Below are 12780 nucleotides of genomic sequence, written 5' to 3'. Positions count from 1 at the left end.
GAGACAGTTAATGCAACAGCACCTGGGGTTCACTTAAAGTGACAGGCCACATTAATACAGTAACACACTTTACGTACATGTTAAATATTAGTTGTCACAAAAACCCTAAACATACACAAATCTCATAACGTATCATTCCCGTTCATTACTGTTTAAAGTTTGCAGGTCTTAGTATATTACTATGGATTTTATGATTATTATTTGAGTTGGAAAGTCATTAAAACTACTCCAAAGACTTCGTTTTGTGTGTCCATGAACACACCCGTCTTAAATCAATAAATCAGCTCTGACTTCACCCCGTTCTATTCAGTGTGTTCTGAAGGGAGCAACAGGCCATTAGCAGAAAGACTGACAAACACTACAACCATGACTAATATATCTAAAGAAAAACAACATCAAGTTTAAGACACATGTCGGTATCTTGAGTATAAATAAAATCTTTAGCCTTATGAACCGGCATGTGTTATATTTCCATCGTAATTGGGCTCTTTTTTTAAAACAGCAATTGTCTTGTACTTTGAATTATAGTACAAGACAATTGCTTTAACTGCCATTTGGTTGAATATATTACAGATCATCTTGTATTCTGAGACGGTTTTGGAAAGATAACAATACCCCTCATGAGGATGGCACAAAATGAAATACAACATTCATTTACCTGAGTCGGATATGTAAAGCCAATAAAAGCACAACAGGTATAGCTCAACCTAAAGTGAGTCAATCAGTCGCCTAGTGAAGTGCAGATCAAAAAAACCTGCTACAAAACTCAAATCAAGCACTAGCAACAAATACTATGCAAACAAACAAACTTGCACCACTTTCACTTTCTGTACTTTTTCCTGAATCTAAACATGATCCAAGAAGAAAGCAAACCTGTAGTGCTTACACACTTTCACAAAACTCCAGTAAAACTCCTGATATTTCTAGGCGGAGCTGCATGTGTGGAAACACCCACATCTCTCCTGCCAGCCCCCTAGTATTTCTTTCTGCAGGTAATCAGAGGGAGCTGATGTGAGAACCCAGCAGGATATTATCAGGAGAATGAATGCTTTTGTTGAAATTGTGATTCGTTCAAACAACACAGCTTCGTACAGCGTACTGTGTTACTTTGTCCGCTACTTCCTCGTCGTTCTTTTTACGTTCCGTCTTGCCTCAGGAAACCCCCTGCGCCCCCTTCCGTCTGCCCGGGACAGTCTCCGGCTGTGAGGGGCAAGTGTGACAGACCAGTTCAGGAGGATTTCAGGGCTGCTCCTGAGTGCATATGTGAAAAAGTTTTAAGATAATGATCTCTCAAAAGTCAAGACTCCCAACTTCTGCCATTTCATTTTAAATGAAATACAGAGCATGACATAAAGCTGGAATACCATGCTCCTCTATGGTAAATGGACTTGAGCTTATATAGCACTTTTCTAGTCTCCTGACTACTCAAAGCGCTTTTACACCGCAGGTCACACCCACCCATTCATACCCTTTCACACACTGATGGTAGTGATCGCTATGTAGTATCATCCATCAGAAGTAACTAATCCCATTCATACACCGCCACCGAAGCAGCAGGAGCAACTTGGGGTTAAGTGTCTTGCCCAAGGACACATCGGACATGTTGCCCAGCTGGGGATTGAACCCTCGACCTTCTTGTTGAGAGGCGACAACTCTACCAACTGAGCCACAGCCCGTCTATGAACACAGTATATGCAAATAAATACTTTAATAAGTGGCTCTTCATTTTACAATGAGGCACATCATTGGTGAGAATGAATGCTTGTGTATGGCACAACTTCTTTTATGGCAACGTTGCTGAGTTTTGGTTTGTGCAATAATGGCTTCTCTTGGTTCCTATCCATTGTGTGCAGTGTTTTTTCAGATACACAGCTACATTTTTGATCAGTGAAAAAGTTTCTCCTCAAGCAAACTGATGGACTTATTGGTCAGTGTCTTTTCATCATCCACAAATCTGTACCCAAACAGCTTCATGGTGGGCCCGCACACCTTCTGCACCACCTGTGCCAGTGTAAAGGGAATGTTATATCTCCATTTCTCCGCCTGCTCTGAGGAGTTCTTCTGGGTGGAGTAAATCCCCCTTGCTTCCTGTGTGGTCTGGGTGTTCCTAAGAATCCACTCCTTAGCTTGGGGACTAAATGGTATCCCTGTGAACCTGTACATCTCCTCTGCCTTCTGCATGGGGAAGCGGGCAATATCCTCATAACGCACCAACATGTAGCGTCTCCTTAGCCAGCGAGGTCGACTCAGTCCCACTTCTGCAGAAACTCTGATGTTGTCGCAGTTTCCTTTGAGCCTCTTCACCTCCTCGTCGTCCTCAGGCACCTGGCCGTCCTGCGCCCAGGTCTTCCAAGTCTGGTACTTGGAAGAGAAAGCCACCATGCGAGACGCTAAGATGGCCCGTGGATCTCGGACTAACTGGATCACCCTTACGTCCAGGCGAGGATCCTCCACCAGAGGCTGTAACGTGTCCAGCAGTCGCACACGGACAGTCTTTATGGCGTGGTGTTGCTTGGAAAGGCAGTACTCGGATGCAAGGGTCAAGTTCAGGGGCCCACAGCGACGAGTCTTACAGTGGTACCTGTGACAAGAGTGGAATAGTCTTTGTTAGATGTGGCTTAATAATCTGTACAGAAGAGTCATTCCATTTTTTTAAGAATAAAAACAAAAAAAAGTTCAGACAAACAGTGAATTTAAAGAACATTAAGAATACCTCTCAAAAACCTCTTTGATTACAGGACTGCAGACGGGTTCTTCACAGAGCGATATACTGGACTCTCTGCGGAAAAGAGCCGGGGTGATGTGGTCCTCAGGTGGAGGAGAGATGAACTTCTCAAGAGGAGAGAAATCACACAAGAAGAGTGCCTGGAGTACATCCCGGTAAATTCCTGCCAACACTGTCCCGTTGTTTGCCTCTGAAGCCGTAGTCAGCATGCGCTCGACGTGCCACAAAGGCTCAAACAAGTAGAACATGTTCTCCCCTTGCTGGTTGAAAAATTCCCCCACAAACGAGGAGCCTGTTCGCGTGCTGGCCAGGAGTAATATGTGCTTGCGGCCAGCGCTGTAGCTGTACGTGCTTAACCCATCTAGCTCTTCCTCCTCTTCCTCTTCAGAGAGACTTGAGTAATTCCCGGTAGTACCAGTGAGTTTCGAGAGCAGCATTTTAAGCATCGCTAGGGAGCCATTATGAGTTGTGTTGTTGTAATCCAGTGGACTCTGCGGGGTCTGTTGAGGAGTCTGCCTCTGGATGAGTTTATCAGAGACCCTGATGAGATACAGAGAATACTTAAAAATCATCAACAACAGATTAAGTATAAACACTTAATATAGGTCTTGTGTTTACATTTCAATTGAGGTAACATGTTTACATGGTAGTAGCGTAAATGTACAATATCCAGATTATCACAGTTTTGGTCTCATTTCTTAGAGGAATACTTTAGTCAGACAGCAGCTGCACAACTTAGTTTAGCATAAAGCATGAAAACAGGGGTTAGCAGTTAGCCTGGCAGTGTCTAAAGATTAGAAAAACAGAGTGGTTTAAATCTTCTCGTGTACGTTTTTTTCTGCAGGAAGCACATTAGTAGTTAGACCAAAATGTCACTGCTTTAAAGGTGTCAAGCTAATCCCAGAACAAATGACACACTTCCAGGCAATCCCAGCAGACTTAACTTTCAAGCATTTCATATGCACTGAGATATGCACAAGGAGACAGAAAGTTTGCAAAGTACAAGACTGCAAAGAAATCCAGATAGGTTATTCTCAAATTCTCTTTTTGAATTTTAAAAGGATATTAAGATGCCGTCTAAGAAAGTCATGATGAATGCTCAGTAGGGCGGAATGGTTTAATTAGAGAAAAGACAAAGCTCTGTCCTGCTGTTTTCACAAATGGCTCATTCCCTAGTTTTTTTTTATATCATACGGCACGCTCCTCAGCAGAGTCAAGAACCAGCTTTTTCTAATTCTCTTACCTTGATAGAATGTTGCTTTCCTTCTCGATGATGACCAGAGCCACAATACAGATGAAGACAATTGCATATTTGGTCTTCATTCTTGAGTCCTGGCTTTGTCACTGGACGTTTAGAGTCTAGTCTGTGTGATGGTCATAGCATGTCATGCAGGGGATGAAGCTTCATTCTACAAGGAGAAAAACAGTAGAACCTGAGTGTACAAATGGTTAACAATGACAGAAATAAATATCAATCCTGGTGCTAACTATGTTTGGCTTTTGAGAAAACTTCCATTGGTTAAGAGGAAGGGTCAATATAGTATGACTGAATAACAATATTTGATTATGTGGAGCGCTGATGGCCAAGCTGTTTTCTTCATTTCTGAGAACCACTGATAAATCAGCATCAGAGGGGCTGGGGTCAGGTTAGAAGAAGAAAACGAATGACTGGGTGGGGGGGGGGGGGGGGGGTCAACATACACAGGGCGGGGTTACATATCAGCAAACATAGTGGAGCTTGCTCAGCAAGTAGCCTACTATATGTGATTTCAACACCACTTGTCTTTAACATGAGGCCAGTTTCAGAACTGAAGAACTAAAACTGTTGCCGCGTTTCATTTAAATAATCAAGTATAGTTATTTAATCAAAAGATGCAACATGTCAGCAGGCTTGATCTCTGATGGAAATGTTTACCGTTTACTAGCAAGTAAGAGCTAGGTAGTGACAAAACTAAATCTTTGGATCGCTCGAGAGCCTAGTGAAATCGCAAACCCCACGTACAGATGCTATGGTCCTTGAAGCTGCAGGTCATTCCCCGCTCTCTCATCTCCGTTTCTTACTCTATCAACTGTCCTCCTTTCTAACAAAAGCATTAAAGCTCAAAATATAATCTAAAAAAAACAGAGCGTGCATAATGAGTTGAAGTTCTGTGGGAGTATTGCGTTACACTGTCACGCTGAAGACAGCTGAGGCAATCTATTAGGAAGACGACCCATGAAGCCATACAGAACAATGAATGTCTTCTCTGAAAGACTTTCAACAAATTAACCATTTTGACATTGACCTTTATATGAAACTTTAATCAGTACAACACTTCTTTTTTTTTTAACTTTGAATACATCGTCTTTTCACTGTTTTTCTGTTAAGGAGAAATGAAATGTAGACTACACATATGCCATTTGGAGCTGTCAAGAGAGTGAATCATTTCTACAAAGTGTATCATTAAGGGGAAAAAGACACAGTATCCAAGTGGTGGTGGAGTGATTGTGTGCTCTGTAAGTAAATATCACCCAATTATCTGAGCTTAATATGCCATAGCCGTCAAACTGTCAGGCTGAAAGCACTTGAGCTGAGCACTTTTACATATTCAAGAGTCACTGGAGCGTTTGGCAAATCTGACTATCTGCTCAAGCAGAAACACACATCACTCTGTTTATCATCTCACTACAAATTACATTAATGGCTGCCTTCAAAGCCTTCAAACAGAATCTCGTGGAGGTGATGAAAGCTAAATCCCCACAGAAGGTTTTGCTGTTCATTCAGGGGTGTTAGAATAAACAATTAATTGTGAAAAGGGAAATGTTGAAAATGGTTTAATTTCTGTAGGCACAGCTAGTCGCTTCTATAGGATTGATTGATTTTCAATGTTGACGTCATGTGCCATTTGGAAATTGAGAAAACTCCCCCCTTCTGTGTGTGTGTGTGTGTGCCACTTAATACAGTCATTTAGGGGGGAGGGGGCTTTCTATTCAGGAGCATTTTCTACATCCCCCTCACCGAACCGCAATGACTACAGACTAATGAATACTTCTGCATACTATTAATCCCTCATGCAATGAGATGAAAAAATAATGCCTTCAAATAGTCAAAATCTAAATCTGGATACAATTCTTCTTGTTCTGTGAGTCAGTAACATGTAGAGCTACTAGAGAGAATGATCGACCACAGTGGACTGCCTCTATCGTTGCACTATTATCATTTATACCTGTATCACTTATGAAACATTCGCCAATGGTGATAATAGTGAGATATTTTAACATTATTCATCGTGTGTGGTGTTTTACGCGCATGTCAGCAGCATGTTTACACGCTCCACCGTGCGCCGGTGTATCTACAGGGTTTTTTTTCTAACGCTTTGAGTCATTTCCTGCCAGATCACAGAAGATGTTGAGGTGTTCGTGTAGCGGCTGAAACAAACCTTTCGCTGTTCTGTCTCTGCCATCGAACAAAATGTTCCTGCTCTTGGAAGAAACGGCACGGTCCCTTCGTTGCATCTTGCTGCATTGTCTCGGACAAGGACACACTGCTTCATTGTATCCTCGGACGCGGGCTCCTCTCCTGTGTAGGATGAATGAGATGCAGCGCGGAGGCACGGACGGCGCGCGGAAACTTCCACATGAGAGAGAGCCGAACGGAGCACGAGCGAGGAAAATGTATTTCAATTAAGTATTAAAGAAAACGACGCTTAGCCATATCGGTGTCTGTGTGTAGTTTTCCTTCTTTCTGTCAATGTGCGTTTGAAGTCATTTAATAAAAGTAGCGAACAGTTTTAAATGTAATCTTTCCAAAACTTTTCATCAAACTTTCCCAATGTGTTGGACTCCTCCACTGCACGAGCGAGCTGACTGCAGCCACGCTTCACGTCACCGCTCTCCCGTGTGTGGGACATCCTGTGTCGGGGAGGTGGTCACGTGATCCCTAAACACCCTGCAATTTAGAATAAAGACCCCCTTTTTTGAAGAACTGCCTACAGATTACATTGAGTCCATTTCCGTTTCGTCAAAGCACTTTTTTTTAAAGAGACCTGCTGCAAACTTACTTTTGCCAAACCAATAGGCTTACTGGTTAATTTAGGAAATGCCGTGATTATATTAGAACATTAAAATCATGTTTATTTATACTACATGTAGGAAGCTGAACTCTCGAAAACACATCTTCAGAGCATCGATGGTTCATAGCTTTACAAGTTTCCATTGGCCCACTGACCCTTACAAGCATCTCACTTCAATAAACAGAACGCACAAATGAATTTATAGAAACAGTTAAGGCGCTGATAAGAAAAGTTATTTGCCTATATTCTTTAAAAGTAGAAATAAATAAACTTGTTTATCCAGATTTTCATTTGGTTTCACCATCTTTTGCTTTCTGTAAAAATAAAGAGAGGATAGGTAAGGTTAGCAACATGTACTTTGGACCGAGGTGGAGCCCTTTTCCATCATCACCCCATTACCTCCCTTCTTATTAGACTGTGAAGGACAGACAGGCTTAACATTACACTAAACACCAACTATTCCAAAAATGTGCACTACGTGTCTGCATCCCTCTGATTTTAAACAACCTTAAAGATCTCCAATTAATTGTTGTTGTTTTTGTCATATGCATCATGTCTTCTAGACCTCTTTTACAGACAACATTTTAAAACGCCATGAAAGTGAAAGGTGTCTGAATTCCATTAGTGGGCATTAGTTTGAGGATCTTGATTAGTGCATACTGATTCACTGTCAAATTGTGCTGTTTCCTTTGACACTTGAATATAGGGGAGCCATTGTTCACATGGGTATAACTTACACTTGTTAGAAATAATCCTGCACTCAAAAACAATAAAAGTACCTATTTAACATTTGAAATCCAGCATCACTTTTTAACCACTTGGGGGCAGCATTGTACAGAATATATAGTATCAGAGCTGCACCAGAGAGGGACGGACTCATAGAGCACAGGCTAGGTTTTAACAGTAAAAGTCAATCTAATGTAAGATATTTTCAAAAATACAACGTTATTGTACTGAGTAATAAAAACTTTATAATTAGTTCTTACCTTTTATATGACACCTTTATTTGTTTGAACGGTATACTTTTTGTGTCTGTATATATTTAACGGTTGCATTCATTTCAATTCCTTTAAGGGTTTAAGGTGTATAACAAACTTAACACAGATTGTTAAAATTGTATGATGGCTCATAATACAGGACTAACACCACTGGGGTTCCTGCAGGTGGGTCAGTTCAGTCCTCATGCTGATCCTCACTTCACCTCTTCTAGATATTTTGCATGGTTCATGTTCACTCTGCTAGCGTTCTGAGCTTTATCAAATGAAAGGGCTGTTAACCTACAGTATACTCTACATGCAGAGATTAAAGGAGTGACCTAGTTTTAGAGTGGACCAGGACTAAAAGCAAACCTCTGTGCCCTTGGCAGACCACAGTGGAGATTATTATTAATAATCCAAAATGCTAGAGCTGAACTGGGTATCTTGACAACAGGTGCTCTCACAGACAAAGTGATCCTGCAGTGACACAAGTACTGTAGAGTCATAAATTGTTCAAAGTTTCCCTTTCTATTTTTACCTGATGAGCCTCTTTTTTTCATCGACTGGCATTGTATTCTTTAATACATTTTGTCAGAGCAGGAGAACCCTCAAGGCAGTATTTTTTAATCCAGAAAATCATTTGTTTGCTCTGAAAATGTATATCGTCTGTCAGTGAATGTACATTTAGGATGGATGAATAATAGATTTTTGTATGGGATCTTTCTAATCCAAAAGGATCTTAAGGTCTTAGTGATTAAGTGCTATTTGGTAGTTTGACACTGACATTTGACAAGTTTTCAGACCCTCACGTTTCAGAAACATGTACACGACTGAAGCCAGATTAATTCTACTTGCAGATTTCTCAGTCAACATCACATCTTGATAAATATCCAAAAACGTGCCCAGTCCAAGTCCAACATCATACTGTAATTATACACATAAACCCAGATGTTCCTGGGGTAAACATAGGAGTGCCTGAATTATGCCAAGCACCGAAGAGGGCAAGGTTTTTTTTCTTCTTCCCTTATATTTAAATCAGTCTGGTACAAAAAACCAAATAGGTCTGATTAGCTCATGTCTTGATCGACACTCACTGTACGGGGGGTAGAGATTTGAATTACTCATCTGTTTTTATTTTATGAAGGATAAGCGTTATTCACAATAATGTGGGTAGCTGAATTGATTGACAGACAGATGCGATGTAACGGTTTGTCAAGAAGCTTAAAAACCGCCTCAGCTCCAGCTCTTATCCTGTCGTTAGATTGACTGAAAGTTATCTTGAGACAGCATTTCCACCATGGCGACCGCCATCGATGAGACACTAAAGCCCCCTGCAGGAACAGATGGGTGACGTCACTCATGCTTCATCCATTAAAATTTACAGTCTATGGTAGCAACTTTTAAAATCACAACTTTTTTCCACATTGTATCTAAAAGCATAGTTGACCCTGCTCTCTTGATGTGCTTTTGTCTCAGAGGAAATCGACCTCTGCTCTTTTCCGGTTTTATGATGCAACGGAAAGGAAACGATTACTGCAGTAATTCCTTTATCTCTGTTTTGTTTTCATTTGGACACCAAACCCCTCTGAGGATGACTTACATTTTTAAATAAAGTCAGGGCCGTTACTGGTGGCCCATCCTGTCACTGACTGCACAACATCATTTTACTCTTTGTAATCAAGGGGTGGGAATTGTAGGCTAACTCACAATATGATATGATACGATACAATACACAGCCCACAATAACTATTATATCATGATTCTGTGATTGCAAGACAATCATCAATGAATAAATCATCATTATATATCTGTTTAACTGAAGAATAAAAAATGCCACTGAAAAGCTAAAGTGCAGGATTAATGTTTTTATCCACTGTAATTGGTGTCACTTTCCGATCTCATCACTCTTCATCCTTTAACTTCTTTCACTGCTGTCTGACATTATCTCCATCACCTCCTTAGTTACCGCTGCCTTCTTCTTTGGTCAAATAACTTACGTTCATTTTACCGTAATTCATAAAAGCACCATTATTATTGTATCAAAAGAGTCAAAATGATGATATATTGCTGTTAGGATATTTTATACCAACTCCTATTGTACAGTCGTGCCAGTGGCTGCTTTATACTAATAGAAATCTTCCAGGATAGACTGAGCTCATTTGGATGCAGGGTTCACAGCCCCGTTTATTGATGACGTTAATCCAAATCAAAGGATACACATGAAACAGCAGCAGGCTGAAGTGAAGAATATTTCCCTGAAATTTCCCTGTGGGCTGCCTAATGGCTCTGTTCTCAGCAGGAACAAAGAGGTCAGCATGTGCCACTGTGATTGAAGGCACGGGATTAGAAACTATAAGAAGATGACTACAGATGAGCAGTGAGCTTTTAAATCCGTATGATGATGATTTTTTTTTTTTTACTCTGATCATTGCAGAGACACTTGCATGTGTGAGCTTCAATGACAGGTCTTTATTGGAGAAACTACTAACTGATGTGAAGATTTGAAATAGGTCACGCTTGCTATGAAAGATAAAGACAGGCCATACATTTGTGAGCTAACATAATGTTGCAAACTAAATGCAACATGTGCCTGTTTCTGCAACATAATGTGTGCTAATTGTGCTTCATGTTCATGTCTGATGGAGGCCGTGTGACCACAGACAGGCTCTGTGCATTACAAGATGAGGAGAGATTAGAGCACAGTGGGTTAATCTTTAGGCCTGCCATCTGCCGGGACTATGAGAATTAAAACTGAAGCAGAAGCCTCCAACATCAACATACACAAGTCACCTTACAGGTGATCTTTTCTAGTGAATGTGATGTTTGAAGCTTCAAAGGACATAAAACCATTGATGTAGCTTTGAATACTTGTATTCTAGACACAATAAGTTTCCAGTCTGAAAGGCCTCACTGAGCATGATGGGAATTTGTCTGCTGCCAGAGGTCGATGATCTTAAATCATAATGTTGATGTTCCTAAAAATGAAAGATGGTGGTTTTTATTCTGTGTGTTTTATTCTGCAGGCATGCATCCAGACGAAGCAATGCCATACTGTTTGATGTACACAGTAGTTTATACTCTACTTGTACCACTCAGATTATAAAGTAGATTTAATTTCTGTATGACAATGGACTGTAAAAGGTTTATTCATGTGTGTAAATCCTCTTGCATGCAACATGCTTTAATGCTGTGTATGGGCACTATACAATTGTTTGTTTGTATACTTGACTTTTTCATTGTTCTATAGGGATGCCAAAGTGTTCAGCCTGTACTGATGCTTATGTTAAAGCCTTTGTTGATTGACAAATCTAATAGAATCTATTTCTAAGCTTTCTCTGTATCCCTAAAGTGCAGATCAGAGATATTTTATTTAAAATAATAATACATTAGACTTATATAGCGCTTTTCTGAAAACTCAAAGACGCTTAACAAAACAAAAAAACAATATAAAGAAGTAATAGTTTAAGAGAAGGAGGTTGAGTGTTTGTGAGTGGTTGAAGGCGATGTAGAAGTGGGGAGTTTTTAGGGATTTCTTGAAGGTGGAGAGTGAGGGGGCGTCTCTGATGGTTTTTGGGAGTGAGTCCCAGAGAGTGGGAGCAGCAAAAAATTCAATTGAAATATTTATGTAGTATCAGATCATGTTCAATAAATATATTTTTGAAGTTGGTGAAAATATATATAAAGGGGTTATTGTTGCTGAATTTGGACACTTTTTGTCTGAATTAATGTACAAGATTTTTGGAATCCAACTATCCTGTAAATGTGACCACATACAGTAGAAGTATTTTTCCATTGGTTTGCATTTGTTCATTTACTATTTATATTTAGGACCATCGAGATAATACAATTTAACATTTGTTTAGAAGAGTTCCAGTGAGATTATCAATCAGATTATACGATAAACCAGTTTGGTTAATCAAAATGTGGTTCAAAACAAGAAATGGGTCGCCGATAGCCTAGCGGTTATGACGTGCGCCCCATGTACGGATGCAATAGATGCAGAGCAGCCATTGGTTCAAATCTGACCTCGGCCCTTTGCTGCATGTCATCGCCCACTCTCTACTCGCAACATTTCCTGTCTCTCCTCAGCTGTCCTATCCAATAAAGGCAAAGAGGCGAAACAAAGAAAAAAAATAAAATCCTATTGCATGTAAAATATTGTAATGAAAAGCAGGGCCAACGTCTTAATGAATAAATCAAGATTTCTTATCTTATCCCAGAAGAACAAATCAGCTTCACGATTCTCCACGATGACATCCAAACAGGAATTATAAGCTCATCAGATCATTCGCTGCTTCCATCAACATCATCCTCTGTTTTATGATTATCCTATTAATTGAGTAAATAGTGGATATATTTTTTTTTCCGTTCCCTAATGCAACGGATGGTTGTGGAGTGCATAGCAGATGGCACTGTAGAAATATAAGCAGTACATGAGCATTGAGATTCAGCATCGTTTTAATCCTTCCACTTCGTCCACAGCAGAGTGGGTCACTACACTCTTTGTAAAAACGTTCAAATCAAAGGTCAGATCCCAGAGGTAACAGATATTACATGTATAAAGGAGTAAAGGCTCTCTGTGTTAGCTAAAATTTAGTAATAATTCTGGTGCTGTAAGAATAGTACAGTCCAAGTTTTAAGCAAAGTATGCTAAAGTGTCATATTAGTGTGATTGGGATCATTCAAAAAAGGTGTCATACTGGTCGAAAGGTTTTCAATATGTTTGAACTAAAACAATATTTGTATTAGACAGTGTCTGATTCAAGCACAACCTCCTATGAAAAGATGTAGTTAGACCCCACCAGATAATTGTGTTGTGTTGATTTATAAGGTTATGAAAAGTACTGAGCAGCACCAACATTGTAAAATATGAAAGATATACCTTTCCATCATGTGCAGCACTGCAGTTATTCCCCTTGTCCTTGGCGGTAGCAGTCCTGTTGGACTGAGGAGGCCCAGCAGTGACTCTTAAGATTGTGTCATTGGATTAGCATGTGAGCATCTGCCTTTTTAGCCTCCTCCAGTC

General features: G+C 40.2%; 1 protein-coding gene across 1 annotated transcript; it reads right to left on the bottom strand.

The window, feature by feature from the left end:
* Positions 1 to 1381: 1381 nt before the first annotated feature.
* Positions 1382 to 6583, bottom strand: chst3a (carbohydrate (chondroitin 6) sulfotransferase 3a). The gene is made up of 4 exons (XM_061039837.1): positions 6145 to 6583; positions 3969 to 4134; positions 2714 to 3265; positions 1382 to 2581 (listed from the first exon to the last, which is right to left on the bottom strand). Exons 2-4 carry the CDS (start codon positions 4046 to 4048, stop codon positions 1885 to 1887), a joined length of 1329 nt encoding a protein of 442 aa, XP_060895820.1. The 5' UTR covers positions 4049 to 4134; positions 6145 to 6583; the 3' UTR covers positions 1382 to 1884.
* Between the last annotated feature and the right edge of the window lie 6197 nt (positions 6584 to 12780).

This window comes from Labrus mixtus, chromosome 6 (genome assembly GCF_963584025.1).
Source record: "Labrus mixtus chromosome 6, fLabMix1.1, whole genome shotgun sequence".
NCBI lineage: Eukaryota > Metazoa > Chordata > Actinopteri > Labriformes > Labridae > Labrus > Labrus mixtus.
This window is presented reverse-complemented; position numbering and strand designations above follow the sequence as displayed.

Coding starts and splice junctions, on each gene's coding strand:
- chst3a (XM_061039837.1), bottom strand. CDS start 4,048: ATGAAGACCAAATATGCAATTGTCTTCATCTGTATTGTGGCTCTGGTC. Junction 3,266..3,968: donor GAAAGCAACATTCTATCAAG/GTAAGAGAATTA, acceptor GTATCTCATCAG/GGTCTCTGATAAACTCATCC. Junction 2,582..2,713: donor ATCAAAGAGGTTTTTGAGAG/GTATTCTTAATG, acceptor CTCTTGTCACAG/GTACCACTGTAAGACTCGTC.